A 24,123-nucleotide genomic window follows, 5' to 3' on the forward strand; every position below is an offset into this window, starting at 1 on the left:
ATAAACATATTGAGAGTGAGACACCTTTTCGGGAAGTGAAAAGTGACTTTTAATCAGTCTGCGTTGGGTTTCAACAACCAAATCAAAGGCCCGCAATGTGAACAACTTTGAAATGATTCCATTAATGGCACTTTGAAGGAGATAAAAACAAGTGAGCCAGCATTATGACGACGCATTTTGTCCCAAAGGCTCCCTGCTGTGAACACGCTAACAATGTGCAACATGAACAAATTCCTGTGCGAGGCAAATCAAAAGTGAATTAGCTGCTAATGCTTGGCTACGCACTGCATGTGGGAATTATAATTTCTCTCAATAAGTGGACCCAGCAGGAATCCATATTGTATTGCATGTGCATGGCACCCATTTAAATCAGGTTTTCCAGCGAACACAGCAGGCAAATGCTTAATCTGCTTTACTTTCAAACGTGGTGGAAATCATTCAAGACAGAACAATTTGTAAAAAGGTTCAACAAGGTCACAAAAGGAGGAAAACAGTGTTACGATTTGCTCTTCAGACATTTTCGTAAAGAATATATTGTTGTCCAGGTGTACAGTAAAGTCCAGTGAGAACGTTTTAGTTTAACTCAAGTGACCTTTCACCTATTTGAGCATAACATCACATCTGCAGCAACAATAGAAAGATTTCAAGAGGTTGGAATGTCCCAGGCCAGAGCGCAGACCTAAACGCAACTGAAAAAATGTGTGGCATGTTCAAGCGATGCCCTTGCAATATGACAAATTTGTATATTTTGTATGTCGCTTGTGTAAGGAGGACTCTTCAAATGTTGCCAAGCTGTGCCATGTTCAGACTCCCATACTAAAAGAATGAGTAATTTGACTTTTATTTAGTCTTATTATACAGTGGTTCACTTCATTTACATGAATTCCTATGGGGGAAAATGGGTTCCGCTGTATTAGTTTTAGGCTTAAATGTACATTTTTGTTTTTAAAACAAATGTATTTTTCTATATATAGTTTTATTTTGTTGTATTATACAGTGGTTAGCTTCTCTTTTTACTTGTACAACAAGTAAGAATTTTAAAATGACTTAAAAGAACCCTGTGGAAATAGTAAAAAAATAATCACTTTGCATGACTTTCCATCGGAAAAATTTGTTCTGCTGTATTAGTTTTAGTCTTAAATGTAAATTTGTAGTTTATTTCCCCCTATCATATCAGTTTATTTTTCTATTTAATTATATTCAGGATAATTCACATTATTTTAAAATGACTTATCAGTTTTGTTTTTTTTACAGGACAAAAACCTGGTACTTTAAACAGTTTTCCTTTCTATATCAAATGTACATTAACGAGAGAATCGAGAACCATTAAAACATAAGTTAAAAGAACATTTTAGGGGATATAAGAATAATTTTAGGGGGATATAAGAATAAAATAGAGGTCATAAGCAGCCTGAAAGACGCATCTGTAGGTGCTCAGTCACACATTTGTTCTCATTAATTGAAAAATAAAATAAGGATTTTTTTTTTTTTCCTGCGTGTTTGTTTGTTTTTCCAAAAATGCTGCCGGACGCAAGGCACCAGTGCCCTCCTAGTGACTTCACACAAAGATACGCTTATTGATCACGTTCGGTCGAACTGGCGGCAGCGGTTAATGCAGGAAGTGAGTGGGTGGAGCCTGTGGAATGAGCCAATAAGCTGCTACTACTACTGCCGACTGGCTTTCCTGACGCCAACTTCTTCTCCCACTCGTCCTCCACCAGCTTGTAGAGCTCCATGGTAGCACGGGCGTCTTCCACCGACGAGTGGCCGCCGCGCCCCGTCTGAGGGCACACGGACCAATCGTTGCGATCAGTCAATCAGTTTTTTTTAATAGCTTGATCGATTAATTGACATTCTGACCTGGATGTCCTGATTGAAGATGGCCTTTGTGAGCCTCTTGAGCGAGGCGCATCCCTTCTCCTCAAAGCCGGCCCGCCGGTTGAGCAGCGGGATGCGCGACGTGTCCCGGGTCAGGGCGGCCGGGTGGGAGTACTGCAGCACCTGGAAGTCGTTGTGGACGGCGTGACCGATCACCACCTTACCGGCCAGGAGCTTCAGGATCTGTCAGGTGGATCGCGAACATTCAAAATATGGCAATAATAGTCCATACTGTTAGTTTTCTTTTTCTTTTGAGTCAATTCTATCGTACGGTGGTTTGCTTCTTTTTACACTTGAAAAAAATAAATGTTTGGGCAAGGGTATTGGGACAGCGACACAAAGTGAAAAGAGGAAAATGTGGAGTTTGGACCTAAATATTCATTCGGACAGATACAGGAAGTTAATAGCAAATGAAATGTGGAGTTTGGACAAAGGTATTGAGACACACGCAGGAAGTAAAAATAAGAAATTATAGAGTTTGGACTCAAGTACAAAGACATACGGGAAGTTTAATAGTGAAGAAAATTTGGAATTGGGACAAAAGTATTGGGACAGGAAGTAAAAAGTGAAGAAAATGTGGAGTTTTGGACAGCAAGCAGTATTGCAACACCGACAAAAAGTATTGGGGCACGCACAGGAAGGTAAATGAGATGAAACATTGAAAATGTATTTGGACACCCACACAAAGTGAAAACATGGAGTTTGAACAAAAGTATTGGGACATTTTAAATAAGTTAAAAAGCGAAGAAAATGTGTAGTTTTTTGTAAAAAATAAAATAAAAATTGTAATCTCCCCATTGAGGATTTAATGTTTCCTTTACCTCCTTCCTGGCCTGGCAGTAGGGCGTGGCCTTCCTGAGGTCGCAGGCGCGGATGCCGCTCCAACGCGTGCGGTAGTTGGTAACGGGGACCGAGGGGTTAATGAACTTGTCGTACACCACGTCGCCCTCGTACGACACAATGCTGCAGCGACCCAGCTGGCTGACGCTTCCCTTGGGGCCCGTGCCCACCATCTCACAGTCCATGGCGAGGTACTTGCTGGGGACGCCCAACGACTGGCACCTGGCGATCGGGATTGGTTTAGAGTTTTGTTTTGATGCTTTGGTGTCGGCATGCGACGCGGTCAAAGAAGGCTGCGGGTGTGAGGAAGATGAAGGCGTCTTGGCGCTCCCTGCGTGAGGTAAGACTTGGTTTGGTGTGGAAACGTGAAAAGATGGGTGCTGCGTGGACGTGACGCTTTGCTCTGACGTCTGCGTGAACTTCTTCCTTTTGCGTTTGCGTTTTTTGAATTGATGCGCCACATTATGTTGTTGCGTATTGTTCAGAAGCATCCTGTTTGGCGTCTTTGCTCCCGATGAGGAAGAGTCTCCAGACAGACACACATTGAACATGAGGTCCGACATCCTGACAGCTACTTGGTCAGATCACTTCCACTCAAGCTGAAAACAGTTTCGAGGAAACAAGTTGTGACAAAAACAAGTGTCCAAAAATGCATTAAACATTAAATTTCTCTCATAGAAATACAGTGAACACCCATGTATTCACGATTCCGAATTTGAGAATTACCTGTCTTCACAAATTTGGGGTAAAACCTATCTTCCATTAGTCTCTCTTTTGCAGTTTTTGAGCTTAGGCCATAGCCATAAAAGTATTACTTTGTCATCTTGGTGCCAAGGAACTATGTTGAAGAGGAGTGAGGAGCTTAATTTAGACAAAAGTACTTCTTTGCTACTGTCTTGTGGCATCTTGATGCCAAAGAACTATGTTGAAATGAGTTGTGGAGCTTCATTTAAACCTAAATATTTTGCCACCATCTTGTAGGACCTTTTGCACCAAGGAACCATGTTGAAGTGAGTTGAGGAGTTCCATTTAGACAAAAGTAGTATTTTGCATCCTGGTGCAAAATACTACTACTACTCGCTGCATCCTGGTGCCAAGGAACTATTTTGAAGTGAGTTGTGGAGCTCAATTTGAAATAAAGTATTGCTTTGTGACCATGTTGTGGCATCTTGGTGCCAAGGAACTATGTTGAAATGAGTTGAGCAGCTGCATTTAGACAAGAGTATTGCTCTGCTGCAATCTTGTGGCATTTATAGGCCAAGTTAATTGTTTTTATAGGAGCAGCAATTACAAGAGAGCTAATCACTGGCCCAACAGTATCTCCGGCAGGATGAGGGCTGGCTTACTGTATGCCCATAAAACAAGCCAATTGCACCATGGCAAAAAATATGCTGTAAAACTATTTCTGTAGTTCTTGCTAATTGTTGAAAAAATGGACAATATGTGTGAGGATCATGCTTGCTGAAGTCTCGTCTCATACTCTTACTTTTTTATCTTTAACTTTGGAAAATCCCCATATGATCATCCTTTAAAAGTATTGATAAGAAGGCCTGCCTGCATTTGACAACAGCTTGATGTTTTGACGTCAACTAGCAGCATGGCAATGCTTGCTAATGCTAACGGACATACTACTACGCTCATTTACGGGATATCAATTGTCGCATACGACACAAGCACAATATCGGACAACATCTTAACATTTTTGGGACATAAATAGAGGGTCAACATCGACTGCTTTTCTATTATTTACTTTTACGAAAAGGAGACAAAACAGACCTTTAGCATACTATGGAGCCCGGTCTTTCCGACATAAACATACACTTCCGGGTTGTGCTGCCTTCAAGGTAAAACAATATGGGTATAGCTGTAATAATTTAGTTATGACTACTATTAGGCACATACCAACTATTTCATTTCAATATATTGTACGAAACAATAAGTAATCGTCATTTATTTTCTGTTTATGCTGTGTCCCCAGTTTTATGTGACGTGAATTACGATACATTTATCAGATTTACGGGAAGAACAGGAACGCACCAGTGATCATTTGGAGAATTTGCATGCGCGCTAAAGACACACCAACCTAGCTTTATTATCGTTGCTGTAACCGATTAAACTATGCTAGGGTGTTTCCGAGATGTACCCGAATAGTATACGAGATGCGTGGGTTAACGTATTAAACATTTTAACCCACTTTTAGTTCAAAGCGCGGCTCCTTTGTAGTTAGCTTTTAGCTAGCTTAGGACATCTCGCATGCTGAAGGAACAACAACAACAACAACAAGACCAAATGTGGGACAGTTCGCACTTAAGTCTTTCTACGGAGGAACAGAAAGCGCTGGCCAAAAGAATCACTGAGTTTCTATCACAGTACAGATACTTGTCGGAGTCGTACATTATTGTGAGTAATATTTGACTGACTGATTAAAAACTCTTTCAAAATACACTTTTTTTTTGTCCTTTATTAAACAGGAGTTCTTCACTGAGGATTTATGGCACGAGTTGCCTGTCAGCTGGCAGTCTGTTCTGCAGCATCTGTCCTACCCGCAAATAGCAGACCTTCTGCTGGAGGCTGATCATGGACACAGGAGGTACACACACACACACACACACGGTATATGTCATACAAAAAGTAGCTTTAATTGACTTTCCCCTCACATTCGTGGCTGTGATTGTCCACAAAGAGAAAACGAGTACTGTGCAATGCATGAAATGTGAGCAAAACACAGCAACTGGAGAAACAGGAATAGTGAGCCCCAGAGTGTCACCACAAGAATATGAGATAAGAGAGAATTTTGAAAGTTCCCATGTCATTAATAAAATCTCTCTGGCATCCTTTTTGTCAAAGTCTACAAAGGATACGAAGGTCATGTCACATAATATTGGGAAATCCAACCGTCTTCAATGCCAGGCAGAAAAGACTAACCTTGAAAAAGATCATTTTGCGCATTTCCAACCACAATTAACATGCAAACCTGTTAAAACTCATTTACTGCCAGCCTTCCCAGTTAACACGGATATTTAACTTCTAAAGATGTCAATGGAAGTGAATGTGTTTTAAAGGGACATAATTATTATAAAATTATAAAAAAATTACATTTAAAAAAAAATGATGGAAGGGGAGATTTAAGATTAAGTACACATCGACCTGGACTGTGAAACTGCGAATGGCTCATTAAACCAAAGGTTACTTTGATCGCCACATCGTTTTTTGTTTTTTTGCCTATATCATTTATTTATTTACAGTGTTATATATTTTGGGTATTTTATATAGAGATAGTACGAAACACTTTTGCAGATTGAAGGTAACAGCATCTGTTTACGCAAACTAGCTAAATCGACTAACAAATTTCAACTTTGACTTTATTTTTCTTGTCATCTGGTTTGACACAATTGAACAACAAAGTACCATTTTTAAGACAGTTAAGCAGAGAATTAAATGATTTATTTTAAACAATTGCAGACATATTGTACCCAAACGTTAAATACAACTGAAGTATTCGGAACAAATGTACAATACAAGATCCAAACAGATTGAAGCCACTGCCATTTATACAAAGTTTGTAAAATGAATTCAGTTATTCTTTCGCGTACCACTCGAGGGAGCCCACGTACTACACTTTGAGGGTCACTGAACTAATAAATACAACTTGTTCAGGTATCCATGCGTTTGGCCGCTGTCCCTCTTGGCTTTCCGGACCACTGCTCACTCCCTCGCCTTTCCCAGAAGTTCCCGGCGATCACGGGCCAGCCCCGATGGTCAGGCCAAGCCCGAAGAGTTCCAGGAGAACCGGAACCAGAGCTCAGTGCTCTCACACGCCTTCCGCAAGCACGTCAAGCCCAAGAAGCAGCACGAGATCCGCGAGCTGGGCACGGTACTGAAGAACTGTTGTTGATGGTTATGATGTGTTATGAAGAAGCCTTTTATTGTTATTATTTTACTGCATCTCAGCTGGTGAAGGAACTTTGTGAGCGGACTGGGTGCAACCGAGTCGTGGATGTTGGTTCTGGGCAGGTAGTGTAACTGTCACTTGAAACAAAAAATTATTATAAATAAATAGAACTATCAATCCGGCCACTACATCAACATTCTCCCTCTCGCTGCGACAATAGGGACACCTGACTCGTTTCCTGTCGTTCGGGCTCGGCTTGTCGGTGACGGCAATTGAGGCCGACCCTGCCCTGGTTGCCATGGCGACCAAGTTTGATGGACAGTTGCTGTGCGCCTTGGAGAAGGAGAGGCAGAAAAAACAGGTCATTTATTTTAAAATAAAAATGAAACAAATACTGATCATACCCAATAATGCAAATTTTAACTGAAGTTAAATTTAAATATATAATCATGTCATTAAATAGTGCTATGTCATGCGCTGCTAGAAGTGTTTTTATACTTTTTAATAAAAGTTTTAATAGAAAATGTAATTTAATAATGTAACAATATTGATCATATTATACAGTAATAACTTTTAATTAGATACAAAACTAAATAAATAAAAAATATATATACTCACAATATTGTACACTACTAATTTGAATTACATTTTTTAAATATCATAATGTATAGTGCTAGTTTTAATTTCATTTAAATGTCACATTTTAATGAAACACAAATCATACTATGCACTATTAATTCAATAGAAAATTGTATTAAAGAAGAAATTGTAAAATAAATATGAACAATACACATAAATATACACTACTATTTGAATTAATTTATTTTTAATGAATCCTGAACATACAGTATTATGCCTTGCTAATTTAACTTAAATACAAAACTAAATTAAATTTAAAAAAAAAATCCAAACTAGCTTTGATTTAATTGAAAATAAATATAATAAAATTAGGACTTCACTTAAAAAAATAATATATATATATATATATATATATATATATATATATATATATATACTGACTAGTATGCACTTCTAATTTCAATTAAATAAAACAAATACCATATTATATACTACTAGTATTAATTTAATATAAATAGAAAATGTAATCAAAAATTAAATGTATAATGATCATATACAGTAGTATTTTGAGTTTGAATAGAAAATTTTCTTCAAAAAGAAATTATAAAACAATAATTACTGACGATATACACGACTGATTTAAATTACATTAGAATGTTTTATAAATACTGAACATATTATGCCCTACTAATTTAAATAGAATCAGGAATTAAATAATAAAGAATGCAATAATATACACAACTCATTTTAATTTAAATAGAAAATATATCAAAATTTAAGTCGGTAAAAATACCATATTATACACTATTAGTTTTAATTGAGATCATTTATTTAAATAAATAAATACTGATGAAATTAAACACTAATTTAAATATAATTCAAATTGTGTAAAATTAAATAAATACTGAACATACTATTCACTTCTAATTTAAATGAAATAACAAATAAAAATACCATATTATACACAAATTGCTCTAATTTAAATCGAAAATGTGATTTACGAAATAAATAATACATACTGACAATATCATACAGTACATATTAAATCAAATGTAAAATGAAACCATAATATGTACTGTAGCGCTACGAATTACAATTCAGACTTTTCATCAAGTAACCTGGCATCTTAAATGCCATCTCCACCTTTATTCTAATCAGAAGTGTTCCTCTGAGCCACCATCATCAGAGACATGTCCTCGCCATGTGACGGCTTGGGTGGACCCCAAGGCATCGTGGGAGGTCTTCATCCAGCAGCTGGGCACAAACCACGGTGATGGCGAAGGGTCATTTACTCCTTGCAAAAAGAGACTCCGGTGCCCTGAGCAAACCTCCGAGGAGGCGGGGCCCTTCGAGGCAGGCATCTGGCAAGACTTGGTCCTGACTGGTCTCCACGCCTGCGGGGACCTCAGCCCCACCCTCCTCCGCCATTTTGTCAAATGTCCTCACATACGCGCCATCACCTCCGTGGCGTGCTGCTACATGAAGCTCACCACCAAAGAGCAGCCCGCTCCTCCAGGCGTGCTCGGACCTCACGATCCGCCGCGATCAGACCCCGAGTCCCTCGTCTGGGAGTTTGGCTACCCGATGAGCGCGTACGTGCGGGGGCTGCCGGGACACCAGCTGTCCTACAAAGCGCGGGAGGCGGCGTGTCATGCCATGGAGGACTACGTGGAGAGGCTGCGTGAGGAGAGCGCGCTGCTGAGGACGCACTGCTGCCGCGCCGCACTAGAGGTCTTCATCACGGGCAGCAGGCCGGATCTGCGCAGGGCAGGAATACAGACGGTGAAGAAAGCCCACTTGTTGACCTTCACCGAGTGAGTCGACCAAACGATCACAAACATTCGGTACACTGGCGACATACAGTGGATATAAAAGTCTCCACGGCTCTTGTTCAAATGCTAGTTTTTTGTGATAAGATAAATCATTTAAAAACTGAAGGTGACATCCATTCATTTTCTGAGCCGCTTCTCCTCACGCGGGTCGCGAGCGTGCTTGAGCCTATCCCAGCTATCATCGGGCAGGAGGCGGGGTACACCCTGAACTGGTTGCCAGCCAATCGCAGGGCACATACAAACAAACAACCATTCGCACTCACATTCACAGTTAGGGGCAATTTAGAGTCGTCAATCAACCTACCACGCATGTTTTTGGGATGTGCGAGGAAACCGGAGTGGAACCGGAGAAAACCCACGCAGGCACGGGGAGAACATGCAAACTCCACACAGGCGGGGCCGGGGATTGAACCCCGGTCCCCGGAACTGTGAGGCAGATGCTCTAACGAGTCGTCCACTGTTCCGCAAAGGTGAAATCTAATAAAAAAATGATTCCAAAATGGCAAGATTTATACAAAAGTGTTACAGTCCTGATGTTTTGCTCCATGTTGGGTCTTAGGTACGCCCGCTTGGGTCTGGCTCGCGTGGGCCTGCCGCCATCCCTGCCTCTGGACACGGGGCGCCTGGAGGCCATGTTGGCGCAGCGGGGCCAGGTGGTGGTCTTCTTCAGCCTGGCGCTGCTGTTGGCCCCCGTGGTAGAGACTCTGGTGCTTCTGGACCGCATCATCTACCTGCAGGAGAACGGTGAGGCGCGGCTGCCTAAATCGGTCTGTATCCACTCCCAAGTTCCGACTCATTGTGATGTTTTCGCAGGGGTGCACAGCCATCTGATTCCTCTTTTCGACCCAAACTTTTCTCCGAGGAATTTTGTGCTGGTGGCTCGGAAGACTCCAGGATAAAAGTCTTCAAAGGATTTTACAGTATGTAGACTTCAAGCTAAGGGAATTTCACCCTCACTTTTTAGAGGTTTTATGACAACAAAATACTGCGTGATGTGTGTGTGTGTTTTTTTTTAAACTTGCAATGTGATAAAAATCATGCAATAAATCACATACACCATAAACTTGTCTATGTGATTTATTATAAAACAACCTTACTGGCCTAAAACAATGTAGATAAACAGATTTGTTTTGCATGATTAAGCTGTAACTCGTAAGTCAGGTCATCCGTATCTAAAGGCAACACTGTACCACGAATCGTTTGTACAAACAAATGCCTTCCGCCAATAGAAGTTGCAGTTGAGTAGTCACCGACCATGATTTGGGGAAATACGGTCATTTGGGAGTATTATGATTGTGTATCTTGTATGTGACAATGTGTTGTTTTGCTTTTATTGGAGACCACCAGACCTCGACCCCTTTAGGCCCTCCAATACAAACACACACACACACACACGATGCCAAACGGATGTTGCAAGCAGGTTGAAGTCCGCCAACCGAGCAGCTACGTTCTGGTGTTAAACAACATTTGAGTAGACTATATTCCCAAGCAGACGATCATGTTGCGTTTGTTCCTGGCGGCGTTGGTTTTTCTGCCGTCTCCCCACGGGACGCTCGGCACCAGAGACGAGCGCCCCAGCTGCCGGCCGCTGACCGCCTCCTTCTGCCGGAACGTGGGCTACGGCACCAGCCGGCACCCGGCCGGCGTCCCGGGCTTCAACGTGCAGCAGCTGAGTCAGATCGTGGAGACGTCCTGCTCTCCGAATGCCGCCGCGCTCTTGTGCCGTGTGGCCTTCCCAGAATGCTCGGAGGACGACGCCCGCGTGAAGCCGTGCGGGGCCATGTGCCGCGAGGTGAAGAGCGAGTGCGACGCCGCCATCAAAGCCAAGCGCCTACTCTGGCCCAGCAAGCTGCAGTGTGACACCTTGCCTGAATCCAACTGTGTGCAGGTCAGTCGCCAACATCGTCAACTACTTTATTCACAGTTGTCACACTTGTCTACCGAGTTCATGTCAAGCGGTGAAAGTGGTCATGGGGGGGGCTATTTTTTATTTTTTTTTACTTTCCAGGAGGTGTAACGCAATGCAAAAAGGCCACTTCAAACCAAAATGGCCAGCTTCCCGTTCAATTTAGGGCACAGGTTCTTGAGACCTACGTATGTCCTGTTATGTTAAACATTTACGCCCAAGTTCACATCGATTGGTGAAACTGGTGACATTTCCAAAATGGAGCGACTGAATGCAGAATGACTACTTCAAACCAAAATGGCCAACTTCCTGTTCAACTTAGGGCATAGTTCCTTGAGAAATGTTTGTGCGTCCTGTTGTGCTAGACATGCCCACCCCCCATTTCACATCAATCGGTGAAACTAGTGCCAGGAGCTAATTGCTTTCTAACTTTCCCTAGGAACGCTACTGACTTGAGTTTTGGGCGGTCAGGTATCTAACTGATGTTTGTGTTCTTACAGGCTCAACAACAGCAACCGCTCTCCCCCTCCTCTCCTGCTGCTGATCAAGTATGTCAGACTATTACGGTTCCTCTATGCAAAGACCTCCCGTACAGCCAGACCATCATGCCCAACACTTTAGGCCACGTCTCGCAGGACGAGGCGGGCCTCGAAGTGCACCAGTTCTACCCGCTGGTCAAGGTCCAGTGTTCGACTCAGCTCAAGCCATTCCTGTGCTCCGTCTACGTACCTAATTGCAGGGCGGGAACGATTGGGCGTCCGTGCAGAACTCAGTGCGAGCAGGCCCGCGCCGGATGCGAGTCTCTGATGACCAAGATTGGCTTCAACTGGCCGGAAAGTCTAAATTGTGACACATTTTCCACATATTCCTGTGAGCAGGTAAGGAGAAGTATACTTGTCACAAGACCCTTTCACGCAGAGATGCCACATACTGGTTGGGTAACAGAAGAACGGGGAAGTCCAAATTTGTGTGTAACGTAACAAACGGCCTTCTAGATATAATTTGTAAGGTTACTCATTTGACCATTGCTTTTATTAATACGATTGTTATTATTTATCAGATGTGTGGGTTCACTTATCAATCTTCATATGGTTATTCTTTCACTCTTAGAAAATAACACACAAGCCCCGATATATATTTCCTTTTTTTATTGTGGTTCTTTGTGTTTATATTTTTGTTTAAAAAAATTCACCTTATCCCCCACTTGATACATTTATTTTGGATTCACGACAGGGGTCGGGTTTTGGTTTATTCAACTATGCATTTTAATTTATGTCAAAATGGAAATGACATTTTGTTTTAGTTTGTATTGTTGTTGTTTTAAATGAACTAGATAGTTTTTGTTTCGAATATGAGAGTATTATCACACGTGGCCTGACAGACCCCGATAAATGTACGTTTGACTAATTGAAAAATGTATTTGCGGCCCTTTAGCATTTGTATTTGAATACCCCTGGAATACAGTGAATCCCCGTTTGTCCTTGGGAATGTGTTTCAGACTCACCCGTATTCATACAATAATTTGTTCAAATATATTTTTACCCCTTCCACACGCTCTAAACACATTAAAACTTATTAAAACACACTTTTTAAAGTACTCCATGGTGCCTGTTTTCGCATTTTAGCTGTCAAGAATTGGGCGAATATACTGGGGGGGGGGGGGGGGCATTGCCCATGGCTTGGCCCCCCCATTGACAAAATGACATTTATTAAAAAATATCTCCATGCAGGATACTGACAGCAATTCTGACACAACGGCATCAGGAACTTGCGAAAGTATTACAGAGCGTCTCTGCAAAGATCTCCCGTACACCCAGACCGTCATGCCCAACGTCCTGGGACACAAGACCCAGGAGGAGGTCGGCATGCAAGCCAACACTTACTACACGCTGGTCAACACGGCGTGCTCGCCCCACCTCAAGACCTTCCTGTGCTCCGTCCTCACCCCCGAATGCAAGGCGGGTAAAGCCAGGCGGCCTTGCAGGAGCTTGTGCGAGCTGGTCCGCTCCAGTTGCGAGCCGCTGCTCAGAGAGTTTGGTTTCGCTTGGCCCGAGTCGCTCAAGTGCGACGCTTTCACCACCGCTTCGTGCCAGCACGTACGTACAGAAATGCACTCCCTCGAATGTCGGGCTACACTTTTTCTTTTAATAAAAAAATGAACACCATAAAAACCAGGATGTTGCTGAAAAAATACACATAATTAAAGCTGTAACTAGTGCTTATTTTAATAATCGATTAATGTTGTTTTTCGATAAATCGACGACGCTGATTTAAAAAAAATCAATCCTTTTATTAAAAACAGAACGTTATTTAACGTTAAAAGTGCAAAAACATGCACAAATTGATTATGATTCAGTTACTGGTTTGGTCCGTAACGTGTCAGAAAATCCACAAAAATGTTGATTATTGTTTTCCAGAGGAAAAGATGTTTGCAAATGTCTTATTTTGATGAAACATAAAGATAATCAGTAGAGAATATTTAGTGTCGAGAGGCTGAAATTCAGAGGATTTGCACAATATGAACAATGGCTCAAAACGTTTATTCGATGATCAAAAATCATTATTGATTGTGATAATTGATTAGTTGTCGATTAAAAATATGAAATACAAATAAATATGACCTATTTATGTAGTATATATTTTTCAACATAAAAATATGTATTAGTTATTTTATGTGTTTCACCCAAATACAAATTTTTTAATGTTTTGACTATGCAGTACAGTATATAGATATACAGTATATGTTTATATGCTGCATGTATATCCATACACAGTATATATGTATATACGGTGTATATATACACAGTATGTCTGTGTGTAAATATGTATGTACAGTATGTGTATTACTGCATGCATACACAGTATATTTAGCCAGATATACAGTATATATACAGTATTTTAATATATACTATATAAAGATACTGTAGAAAATGTAAAATAAAATTATATTTTAATTATTTATTATCTGTCTATATTCAAATGATTTTTTGTTCTAAGAAATTGAACTCTACATAATGAAAAATCAAACCAATAAAATCGTATTCTTCAAGCAGTCATAAAATATTTTGAACATTGGTAAATATTTGCATATGTATAGTTGTACGATTTTTTTAAATTATGTAAATTTGGAAAAAGTGTATAATCCATTGTATATTTAGTAAATTAATGGTACCTACAGGCCATGAATCTTGTACGTGCTTTGCAGTTTGGCATGGGTGAAGGCGGCGCCATATGTGAGACCCTCACCATCCCCATGTGCCAAGGCCTGTCCTACAACCAGACTCTGATGCCCAACGTAATGGGCCACGCCAGCCAGCGCGACGCCGCCATCAAGATGTCTTTCTTCCACTCCATCGCGCAGACCGCCTGCTCCGCCGACATCCGGCCCTTCCTGTGCGCCGCCTATGCCCCGCGGTGCTCATACGGCCAGGTGCGCCGCCCCTGCCGGAGCTTTTGCCAGAAGGCCCGCAGCAGCTGCGAGGCGCTCTTGGGGCGCTACGGTGTTTCCTGGCCCCAAGAGCTCCACTGCGACGCGTTCCCGCACAACGCCTGTGTCACCGTACGTACAGTATATTCCTACAGTGGTACGTTGACTTACAAGTGCTACAACTTATGAGTTTTTTGAGTTATGAGTCATCGCTTGGTCGATTTTATTTTTTTGAATTTTTTTGCTTTGTCTTGCGAGCAAAAATTTGACATATGAGTGAGCTTCCTGTACTCCACTGCTAGGTGGTGACAGGGAACTGCCCAACAAAGTGTGAAAGTACAGGTAACTGCTGTGTTTGGTGCTCATATTTTCTTTTTTTTGGTGCAGGTATCAGGTAGCGAACAGTTCTTCAAAAAAAAAAAAAAAAAAAGCACCAAGCGTGGTTTCTTCAAGCTGGTTTTTGCCATTCACAATGAACATATACAGTAAAAAAATAAACATAAAGGCAATTGTCTAGTCAACCAAACCACATAAAGAAAGTCCGCTAGCTTAATGCTAACACATAACGCCATAGGCAGGCTAACGAAGCTAGCCTCGATAATGCGATAGTTATAAACCTTTATACAATAGATATCCGAACATAAATGGCGCAGCGACACAAACAGACTATAGGTTGACATATTTTGGAGATTCCTACCGAGTCCCGTGGGATCGGAGTGGATTTTACTTTTAATCTCGGGATTGGGCAGGAGCGGGAGCAAACTTTCAAGATATTAACAAAAAAGGAGCAGGATTGACTGGGACTAAAAAGGGGGTGGGAGGAAGAAGAGAGTGGGATTCTGTAAAATGTTGGCTTGGTATTGAGAGGGACTATGATCAATCTCTGTGGGAGTGGCAGTCAAAATCCACTCCCATGTCAGCCTCTATTTCAGACAGAATATGACAATACTCACAGTCATACATTCTTTATGTGCTACGAAAACCACCCCAGGATTACTGCATCTTAGTTTTGACGGCCTTCAGGTTTCATCATCAAATCCTCATGTATTATATGTACATATGTATTATACTGCCCCCTGTAGGCCATGGCACACACCAGAAGGAGCAGCACAATGTCCATTGAATTTAAGCATGAAATCATGATGCAAAAATTATTAAATTGTTTTTTTTTTTCCCGTATGCTATTTTTATTATTAAAAACATTATGGATGCTGGAACAGATGAACGGCCGTTCCGTTCATATTAATTTGAATCCAAGTACAAGTCATTTGAGTTACGAGTGTGGTCGTGGAACAAATTAAACTCAGAAATCAAGGTACCACTTTTATTCGGAGCAACCTGCCTGGGGTCCGAAGCAACATTTTAGTTCTTTGTTTCTGCCAATTATATTGCTTATTAAGCACTCATTGTTAAATATCGCCTTAAGTGATTTTGACTACTGTATAATACATTTTGAGAAATTACACTATAAGTAGAAGACTGGGGTTCATTGATACAACATTCCAAGAGATGCAGCAAGAGAAGTTCATGATGTGATTCATAATCATAAGCATCTTCTTGTCTTTCGCAGGATGACAACAGATCAGAGGTAAACACCAACACGTCAAAATACACTCACAGGCCAAAACATTAGGTACACACACACATAAAAATACTTTTGTGTTTGGACACAAGTACGGTCTTTGGACACTTCCAAAAAGTTAAGAATTCCCGATACGTTTCATCATACATTGTGTTAGAAACATCTCTCATTGAGTGTGACCTTTTCAATTTTATGGCCACTGTGGTTACACTACCATGATGGAGGTTGATCATGGTCCTCATCGATGCTTGTGTGTGTGTGATCACAATAGATGATGAATGCTGAAGACGTGGCAGCCAGGCTGCAGGCCGGAGGCCACTCGGTTGGCGGAAAACGTCAGTCAGTTTACACCTTGGACTTGAAGCTTTTGTATTTTCGCACTCACCATGGTGTCTATCTCCCCAAACATAGCGCTGACTGTCAGGACTGCACGCTTGCTGCTGACACTTGCAGATGTATCCTTTACTGTGTGTTTGCTTGTTATAGCGTATACGTGTTTAAATGTGAACGTGTATTAGTCTATTGCATGTATGTGGTAGCGTGTGTTAATGCGTGCATTAGTGTCTATTCTAATGTACAGGCAAGCGTGTGTTTGTGCTAGTGTGTGTTAAGTGAGTTAGAATGTGTGTTGTTTTGTGAGCTAATATGTATATATGTGTTTGCTAGCGTGTGTGTTGAGTTTCCTGAGGCGATCCTAGGCAGACAAATCTGGAGAGCTGGACATGGTGGAGTTCTTCAGACTGGACCACTATGTGGCGGCCGCCAGGCGAGAATACGTGGACAGCTACGAGAGGAAGCATCCGCCTTCTTTCACTCAAGCACACATGGAGGAGGCCCTGACTGTGCGGGGTAATGCGTTTTCTTTAGATGTGCAGAAACCAAGAACTACAATCAATAGTTTTGAATCACTTACATCACTGTGCAGCATTTTTGTAAATAAATTACAAAAATGATTAGAAATACATCTAGATTTGAAATGTTTGCACTGAAATTTCAATATTTTACTTTCAATTTACATTAACTTGGAAATGAATTTATTGGAAATGTTTAATTTTCAATAGAAGAAATAAAATTTACATTTGTATTTCATAAATTTTGTTTTTAATAAATCAAGAGTTACATGCAGATATCTGAATTATAACAAGTTTTTTTTAAATAAAAAATGATTTGTCATATTAAAGTGTATAGTTCCAAAATACATTTACCAGTATATAAATGATAAATGTTTGTTAAATTCTAAATAAATAAAAAAGCTATTTATATGTATTTTAATTTAGACATGCATTCAAATAAAATGTTTGCTTTGAAAGATACCAATTGAATAAAATGAATTTTAATGACCAATACTACTATACATTTTGTGCCTGTTAGTTTGAAAGAACAGAGGCTCAAGTAGTAACCCCTGCGGGACACCCAAGTTAAATGATTCAGTATGTGGTGTGTCTTTCTCACAGGTTTTGAGCTGGATAAGGACAGCTTAAAGACGCTGTGGTTGGAGTACAGCAGGCAAGGGAAGCTCGAGTACGATGACTTCATCGCTCTGCTGACCCGAATGCACATCCTTAAAGGTAACAAAATTATCTTACGTACACATCAACGACATGACAATTCAACATTGAGTGACTCAAGCTCGATTGCAAACATTTTATTTGTATTTTTATATTTTATTGCAGCAAGCGGCATACATAAGAAATATCTATTTTGAAATTGATTACGTTTAATTGTGGTTTGCTTAGCTTTACAACTCTTTATAACAGTTATAAATGTTATTTATTTATGTGTTTAATATTCCAAAAGATCGATTCCAAGCTCACCTCCTGAGTTTGCCATGTGACTGCCAAGTGGCCACCTTCTCTTTTAAGCAGGTACGTTTTGTGTTGCAAGACACTTTATTAGGTACACAAGTCAATGTGACCCAATACTGTTTTTACTCCAATATTTGCTTCCCACATTAGATTCCAAAGTTAGCCTCCATTATTGGGTTCAAGGTCACCTTTATTATTAGCTTCTAATGTTAGATTCCGAAGTTAGCATCAATGCCATGTTCCCATGTTGCCTCCAAAGTTATTTTCCAATGTTCGGTTTCACTTTACCAATGTCAGCTTTACCATTACTTTTAACAATTGCTTCAAATATTAGCTTTCAACATTGCCTCCATTGTTAGCTTCTGACATTAGATCGCTTTCATAGCTTCCATGACTACTTTCGTTACCTCTAACTAAAGTGACCAACGTTAGCTTCCAAGCCTACCTAAAACGTTAGCACTAAGAAGACTAACTTTAGCACCAACGTTAACTTACTAGTACCACCCTACTTTCTGTAGTCTTTACGATTACCAACCCTAAAAACATTTATTGCTGGTTTATCCCTGCTCATTCAAGAGTTTTTGGGGTTTATTCCCCCCCCCCCCCCCCCCCTTAATGTTGCAGCTTTATGTTGCAGAGTTTGAGTCCAATTTTACTACAGCACACAACATGGATTACAGATTGTGTACCTGCTCTATTTTAGCCTAATTTAAACGAGCTATTATGTGTCAATCAAAGCAAAACGATGAATCCCCTTTTCATGCACCACTTACTTCGAACGTTCCTTACCGTTTTTGGTATTTTTATATATCGCTATATCTTTTCTCCTTCCAGTTCATGACGTCTGCTGTCGTCTGAGAACCAACTTTAACCAACAAGTTTAGTAGCACCTTTTCTTCTATTTGGACATCTTATTTTAAAAAGGTAACAGAGGGTATACATAGATAATAGACATCATGTGTAAATACATTGATAGCGCACAGCATATACGGGCGTTGATGTTAATGGAGAGTGAAAAATAGTGGTAATTTACACATATATTCAGTGCACAGCACAACCTCTAAAGTCAAATCTGTTTTGTTCCATGTCAAAACTTTAACCGTACAGCCAAAGTTTTAAGTCTCATATAAATTTACAAAACAAAAGTTTTTTTTTAGGCAGCACGGTGAATGACGAGTTAGCACATTTGCCTCACAGTTCTGAGGACCCGGGTTCAAATCCGGCCCCGCCAGCATGCCGAGACCCCTAGTGAGGATAAGCGGCATTGGGAAACGAATGAATGAATGATGTACTGACACAAGGAGGGAGTCTGTGGTAAACGTTAAGACTGGTTTAAAAATGTGTATTGTTTGCTTATAGCCACTCCTGCTGATGTTTATAGTTCTTGCTTGGAATGTAATGAAGTCGTCACTACACAGGGGGAGTAAACAAATGGCGGTAGACCGCGTTTGGTTTTTTTCGGGCGAGAAGTTTCTGCAATATGTTCGCACCTGCTTGGTCAAATTAATTTGTCTCCACATGCATCGATAGTGAACTGTAGAGCGGCCTGGACGAGGACTTTTGACAAGTGATATTTTTGTTGTTGGTGGAATTAGAAAGCATTGTTGCACTTTGAAGGTTCTGTTGCATAAACAAAAAATACATTTGAATAAAGAGGAGTCTCCGCATACAAAAATAAGGTGTCCCTCCCTCGCATCCTTCCTCACATGCTCATGGTCACCTGGATGAACTGGATGGAGAGAAAGGTTGTTGTCATTGTTGAACAAATGTCTTATGGGCTGGATTTGAACTGCGAGTCCGAGGGCCCAAATTTCGATTTGATTTGTTTGGCAGTATAACAGTCAATGTTGTATCGACGACTAATGTAGCATATTACATTATAATTCATGGTCTGTACCCCATTGAACCATATTTACCTTATAATGAATGTTTTATACACCTAATGTAACTTATTGTTCTAACCACCTCTGATGGACTACATTTACATCATATTTAATGATGACTTTGTTTTGGCTGTGCGTTAGATTTGCAGCAGGTGTTTTTTTATGCAACGCTTGAAGCACGCAGTATAAATCCAGCCCAAGTTTAAACTGAAAAATGCCGCACTTACATCATCATACTGGAAGGCGGCGGTGCCATTTTGAGATGTGTCACGGCGTCGGAAATGATCTGAAAGCACACACATGGGCAGCGTTAATAAGGCCTATTCTGTATCCATGTGGGCCACACGAAAGAATCGGAAGTCCAATCCACGATTGTATGCATCCTCACCAGTCAAGCCGCGCAGTCGAACGCAACAGCTCACAAATTCGTCAAAGGGGATTCTTCCATTGACACTGTAGCGCTTCATTATCATGTTCATTGCGTTAGGGCTCAGATTGAAACCTGCAAACACACACATTGGAAATAGTAACAGCAAGGGACCACAGTGAATGATATTACATAGAAGCTTGAGACTATTTGAGTCCTGGGATGCACATGTCATGGAAACAACGAATCCCAGTCCTGCAGCAATGAGGACAATCCAATGTATCACAAAATATAGATACAGTAATCCTCCGGTACGTTGCGGTTCTTGCTTCTCGGTTCCGCTTTATTGCAGATTTTTATTACCGTTGTTACTCTGTAATCTTTAGTCTTTTATAAAGTTTGTCCAATATTTTTGTGTTATCCATTGCTCTTGCTCTCTCTCAATATATTCTGTTTAGGCCTGCCACGATAGCCAATTTTTTTTAGAACAATATAATTTCACAGAAACTTTCAAGATAAACGATAGTATTAATGTTTGTTTTTTTTTTTTTTATGTCACTGGTATAATGATAGAGCATACGTTACAAATTCTGCCCTGGTAATCAAACACGACCACAACTGTGTGATGGTCTCTTATTTACTAAATTAAAGTAGGGCTGCATTTCACAATAAGAGCAAGTAAATAAAAAGAGAAAGTTATAGGTGTTCAAATAAAGTTTGAGTTTCCCCCTTTTCTGTTTGGCATCTTGACACAGCAGTTAAGTCTCAAACAATCTCACACTTTGAATTTAACAAATCTTAACTGAACCGTTTTAGAGGTTATGTTTGTTCAAAACCTTTTTTTTTTTTTTTTTTGGTTCATAATGATGTTTCACATATTAATTGCACTTTTGTGCATCAGAGGACGCACATTCGCAAAGCTTTTGGCGCCCCTCATCATTTTTGTGCGTCTAGGACGTGGAACGCACATCAAACAAGATCTCTGTATTAGATACTGCACAACACTATGACCGTTTAGTAAATCCAGTGAGATCATTTCCAGTATCACAGGTGAGTAGTTTTACTTTTGTTTTATTTTATTGCATTTTTACACCTTTTGCTTACCCGATTTAGCTACATGAGAAGGTTAGAAAAGCAGTTAGCATTCCTCCCATTCCACATTTTAGGTTACAGCCATATTAGAAAATGAATTAAGTTGTATTTTCCCCTAAAATTCCATGCAAAATGTGCTGTAATGACAAAGTGGAATACAATTTTTGTAAATATATATATACATACACACATACACACACATAAACACACACACGTATTTGTCGGTTTTGTTGTTTTTAAATTTTACCCAAAAAAAATAAAAATCCACAAACATATTTAAAATATGTCATTATGGGGCATTTTGTACAGAATTTGAAGGTAGGTGGAAAATTCACTTATTAATTTTGGAATACAGGGAAATGTGGCCTTTAGACAAAACTACTAGGACACTAACAGCCTCCAGGAATTGAAAAGTTTAGAAAATGCAGGAATTTAAAGTATTGGGACACCTACCGGTGGGGATAAGATAAATGGTCAGCATACAAAAGTATTGGGACACTAACAGGAAGTAAAAGGAGAAGAAAATGATAAGTTTGGACAAAAGTATCAGTACACTGACAAAATGAAAAGAAAATGGGGGGGAGTTTGGATTCAAAATATTGGGACACCTGCAGAAAGTGAAAAGAAAAAAAAAAAAAGTATTTGTAATGACAAAATATAGTCTATATTCTTTTATTATATTATCCCATAGTTTCTGTGTGATTGATTATTATTCCTTCAATAGTTCTTTGTTCTTGTGTGACTTTCAAATGTACAGTACCAAGTAGCGTCATTGTTTTCTTCCTTGATTCCCTCCAAAGATGACATTAAAATGACAAAAACTGTTTCCTGATTTAATTCCAAAACATATTTCTGACAAAAGTATTGTGACACCTACTGTACAGGATGTGTACAGTAGGTGAAATTTGAACAAAGGTTGTGGGACACAGACAAAAAGAGACACAAAAATATAGACGACTCAAAAATATCGGGACACCTACATGATTTTGAAAGGGAATTAAATTTGGCATTTGGACACAAAGTGAAAAGTGAATAAAATGAGAAGTTTGAACCTAAGCATTCAGACACCTACATTTTATCTATTTTTTTTTTTTTTTAAAGTAGCGTTTTGGGTATTTCCACCCAGCTCGTGTTGTCTTTTCCTCATTTGTTTGCAATACGCTATGGGGCCAGCCACTTCCAATCTATCGCATTGTAATGTTATCAATGTACCGCGTACCAAGGGATCTGATGGCCTGTTGCATCTCCTGAGCTTCCACCGTGCCACTGCGGTCGCGGTCAAAGGACATGAAAATGTTCTTCCAGGCGTTGAGAGCCTGCCACAGGTCTTTGAACTCGGCGAAGCCCATGGTACCCGACACGTCTCGCTAACATCCGCCTGTTAAGGACTCCGCCGTTACTCTTGGTAGCTCATGACAATTTCTTGAACCTCAAAAAGGATACATCCAGCATGTTGATCATCAGTCTGCAGGTGTCCATGTTGAAGGCTGGTTTAAAAAAAAAACAACAACAACATCAGTTAAAAAAAAAACAAAAAGAAAAAAATTATACAGCCATCCATTTTCTGTTGGGCTGTCCTCATTAGGGTTGCAGTCGGGTGATCCCGAGCCGAACGTGCAAACTCCACATAGGAAGGCCCAGATTCAAACTCCAGAACTGGGAAGCAGAAGTGCTAATCACGAGTCCACTGTACCTGACAAAAACAATGCACATTCGTACGATTTCTTACGTTGATAAGTGCCGGAGATGCCGGACTGAGTGAGGCATCGTTGCAGCTCATCTGCGGAGATCTGTCCATCCTGTCAAACCACAAGAAAAAAATAAGAGTTAGGACCTATTTAATTGATATCATTCGTGTTTAATTTCAATTTCCACTCACTTGCCCTGCGACCGCTGCAAAGTATCCATAGAGAGGATCCTGCTGCTGCTGAATTGCGAAACATTTTGGGAAAATCATTTAATGGTTGTTAATTAAAACATTTTAAAAACTAAGTGTGAAAAACACATTTTGAAGGGTTTAATTTTTTTTACTTAAAGGGAGTGTAAAAAACGACAATGTTCGTTAAACTGAAAAATAAAACAGAAGTGGAAAATATTTTTTATAAAAAATAAAAATTAAAAAAAAAACCTGCAAATCACATTCATAAGTAGTAAGTACACAGCTTTACCTAATGTGACCTTGTACGAAGGGTGTGTCGAACAAAACCAAAGCTCAAATGTCATTGATTAAACTGATGCGTCGCTGCAAGTAAATCTATAATCAAAACCAGGCCACTGATTATATTCGATACCTTTAGCACATTTATATGCGTATCCTACATCGTGAAACTTGTGATACAAAGCTGCTGATAAGATCATATTAGGTATTGCCTGGCCACTTATGGATTGGAATGTATACATTTGCTGAATACATTTCAGGTATGGGTTCAATAACGTCACGGTTTGTGGCAGTATTTTTGTTTGTTTGTTATCGAATCACGCTCCACTTCCCCCCTCGCACAGGCCGGAGACCGAGCACTTTTCTCGGCGACACTTCTCGAATCGTCACTCTTCTTACCATTCCTCCCGGAGCTGCACCGTATCCCGCGTAGGCCATTATCAACCTCGTCGAAAATGATTTCAAATGTGAACGATGATCCGAAGTGGAGCGGCGGCGTACAAGCGGTTATATTCGCTACTCCTCCCACAAAGTTATTGCATGATTGCTTCTCTTTACTATTTTCCGGGTTTGTTAGCGCAAAAAAAAGCACCCGCCAATCACAAAAAATAGCTTAATTTAATGTTCTTCGAGGGCGTGTCAGCAGACGAACAAAAACGTCGGTGAAACAATTAAACATCGCGATTTAAAAAAAAATATATATATATCAAAATAGTTTAACTGGTAAAAATGAAACTCAGTAGGAAAGAAGTCGCCTTGAAATGCAGAAAAAAAATTACTTCATTTGTTAGCAGCAGACAGCTACAATTGAGCCCATACACCATCTGGCATTCTGATTGGCCGGAACTAACCACCTGACCTGTAGTCGAGCAACTTTCCTGT

At 40.2% G+C, this 24,123-nt stretch overlaps 4 protein-coding genes across 8 annotated transcripts; 2 read left to right on the forward strand and 2 right to left on the reverse strand.

Moving 5' to 3' along the window:
- Positions 1 to 25: 25 nt before the first annotated feature.
- isg20l2 (interferon stimulated exonuclease gene 20-like 2) lies at positions 26 to 4,618 on the reverse strand. Of its 2 annotated transcripts, none has more exons than XM_061775314.1 (4): positions 4,495 to 4,618; positions 2,700 to 3,317; positions 1,861 to 2,061; positions 26 to 1,781 (listed from the first exon to the last, which is right to left on the reverse strand). In XM_061775314.1, the coding sequence occupies exons 2-4, from the start codon at positions 3,279 to 3,281 to the stop codon at positions 1,575 to 1,577; spliced, it is 990 nt and encodes a 329-aa protein (XP_061631298.1). In that variant the 5' UTR covers positions 3,282 to 3,317; positions 4,495 to 4,618; the 3' UTR covers positions 26 to 1,574. The 2 variants fall into 2 exon arrangements, with proteins under 2 accessions (XP_061631298.1, XP_061631299.1); XM_061775315.1 differs by lacking the exon at positions 4,495 to 4,618 and adding an exon at positions 3,445 to 4,481.
- Positions 3,014 to 10,084, forward strand: mettl25b (methyltransferase like 25B). Of its 3 annotated transcripts, none has more exons than XM_061775304.1 (8): positions 3,014 to 3,058; positions 5,190 to 5,308; positions 6,376 to 6,592; positions 6,670 to 6,732; positions 6,831 to 6,971; positions 8,348 to 9,003; positions 9,581 to 9,765; positions 9,835 to 10,084. In XM_061775304.1, exons 1-8 carry the CDS (start codon positions 3,029 to 3,031, stop codon positions 9,918 to 9,920), a joined length of 1,497 nt encoding a protein of 498 aa, XP_061631288.1. In that variant the 5' UTR covers positions 3,014 to 3,028; the 3' UTR covers positions 9,921 to 10,084. The 3 variants fall into 3 exon arrangements, with proteins under 3 accessions (XP_061631288.1, XP_061631287.1, XP_061631289.1); XM_061775303.1 differs by lacking the exon at positions 3,014 to 3,058 and adding an exon at positions 4,728 to 5,118; XM_061775305.1 differs by lacking the exon at positions 3,014 to 3,058 and adding an exon at positions 4,728 to 5,118 and having other exon boundaries at positions 6,445 to 6,592.
- Positions 10,085 to 10,424: 340 nt separating this feature from the next.
- LOC133478967 (uncharacterized) lies at positions 10,425 to 21,115 on the forward strand. Of its 2 annotated transcripts, XM_061775298.1 has the most exons (11): positions 10,425 to 10,909; positions 11,428 to 11,805; positions 12,658 to 13,023; positions 14,133 to 14,486; positions 15,925 to 15,942; positions 16,208 to 16,271; positions 16,348 to 16,391; positions 16,635 to 16,785; positions 17,391 to 17,504; positions 17,734 to 17,801; positions 18,576 to 21,115. In XM_061775298.1, exons 1-11 carry the CDS (start codon positions 10,520 to 10,522, stop codon positions 18,597 to 18,599), a joined length of 1,971 nt encoding a protein of 656 aa, XP_061631282.1. In that variant the 5' UTR covers positions 10,425 to 10,519; the 3' UTR covers positions 18,600 to 21,115. The 2 variants fall into 2 exon arrangements, with proteins under 2 accessions (XP_061631282.1, XP_061631281.1); XM_061775297.1 differs by having other exon boundaries at positions 10,431 to 10,909; positions 17,734 to 21,115.
- On the reverse strand, positions 18,341 to 24,081 carry LOC133478974 (sorcin-like). The gene is made up of 8 exons (XM_061775316.1): positions 23,641 to 24,081; positions 22,963 to 23,010; positions 22,813 to 22,882; positions 22,527 to 22,570; positions 22,303 to 22,450; positions 20,013 to 20,126; positions 19,852 to 19,910; positions 18,341 to 19,470 (listed from the first exon to the last, which is right to left on the reverse strand). The coding sequence occupies exons 1-8, from the start codon at positions 23,677 to 23,679 to the stop codon at positions 19,444 to 19,446; spliced, it is 549 nt and encodes a 182-aa protein (XP_061631300.1). The 5' UTR covers positions 23,680 to 24,081; the 3' UTR covers positions 18,341 to 19,443.
- Between the last annotated feature and the right edge of the window lie 42 nt (positions 24,082 to 24,123).

Source organism: Phyllopteryx taeniolatus, chromosome 6, assembly GCF_024500385.1.
Source record: "Phyllopteryx taeniolatus isolate TA_2022b chromosome 6, UOR_Ptae_1.2, whole genome shotgun sequence".
In the NCBI taxonomy this organism is placed as follows: domain Eukaryota; kingdom Metazoa; phylum Chordata; class Actinopteri; order Syngnathiformes; family Syngnathidae; genus Phyllopteryx; species Phyllopteryx taeniolatus.

Excerpts from the sequence above, each read along its gene's own strand:
- isg20l2 (XM_061775314.1), bottom strand. The coding sequence starts at position 3,281 with ATGTCGGACCTCATGTTCAATGTGTGTCTGTCTGGAGACTCTTCCTCA. Across the intron at positions 2,062-2,699 it reads ACTGCCAGGCCAGGAAGGAG|ATCCTGAAGCTCCTGGCCGG; the intron begins GTAAAGGAAACA and ends TCCACCTGACAG. Across the intron at positions 1,782-1,860 it reads TCTTCAATCAGGACATCCAG|ACGGGGCGCGGCGGCCACTC; the intron begins GTCAGAATGTCA and ends GTGTGCCCTCAG.
- mettl25b (XM_061775303.1), top strand. The coding sequence starts at position 4,972 with ATGCTGAAGGAACAACAACAACAACAACAAGACCAAATGTGGGACAGT. Across the intron at positions 5,119-5,189 it reads TGTCGGAGTCGTACATTATT|GAGTTCTTCACTGAGGATTT; the intron begins GTGAGTAATATT and ends TTTATTAAACAG. Across the intron at positions 9,766-9,834 it reads CATCTACCTGCAGGAGAACG|GGGTGCACAGCCATCTGATT; the intron begins GTGAGGCGCGGC and ends ATGTTTTCGCAG.
- LOC133478967 (XM_061775297.1), top strand. The coding sequence starts at position 10,520 with ATGTTGCGTTTGTTCCTGGCGGCGTTGGTTTTTCTGCCGTCTCCCCAC. Across the intron at positions 11,806-12,657 it reads CCACATATTCCTGTGAGCAG|GATACTGACAGCAATTCTGA; the intron begins GTAAGGAGAAGT and ends ATCTCCATGCAG. Across the intron at positions 17,505-17,733 it reads CCGAATGCACATCCTTAAAG|ATCGATTCCAAGCTCACCTC; the intron begins GTAACAAAATTA and ends ATATTCCAAAAG.
- LOC133478974 (XM_061775316.1), bottom strand. The coding sequence starts at position 23,679 with ATGGCCTACGCGGGATACGGTGCAGCTCCGGGAGGAATG. Across the intron at positions 19,911-20,012 it reads TCGACTGCGCGGCTTGACTG|ATCATTTCCGACGCCGTGAC; the intron begins GTGAGGATGCAT and ends GTGTGCTTTCAG. Across the intron at positions 19,471-19,851 it reads CCGCCTTCCAGTATGATGAT|TTCATCCAGGTGACCATGAG; the intron begins GTAAGTGCGGCA and ends CTCTCCATCCAG.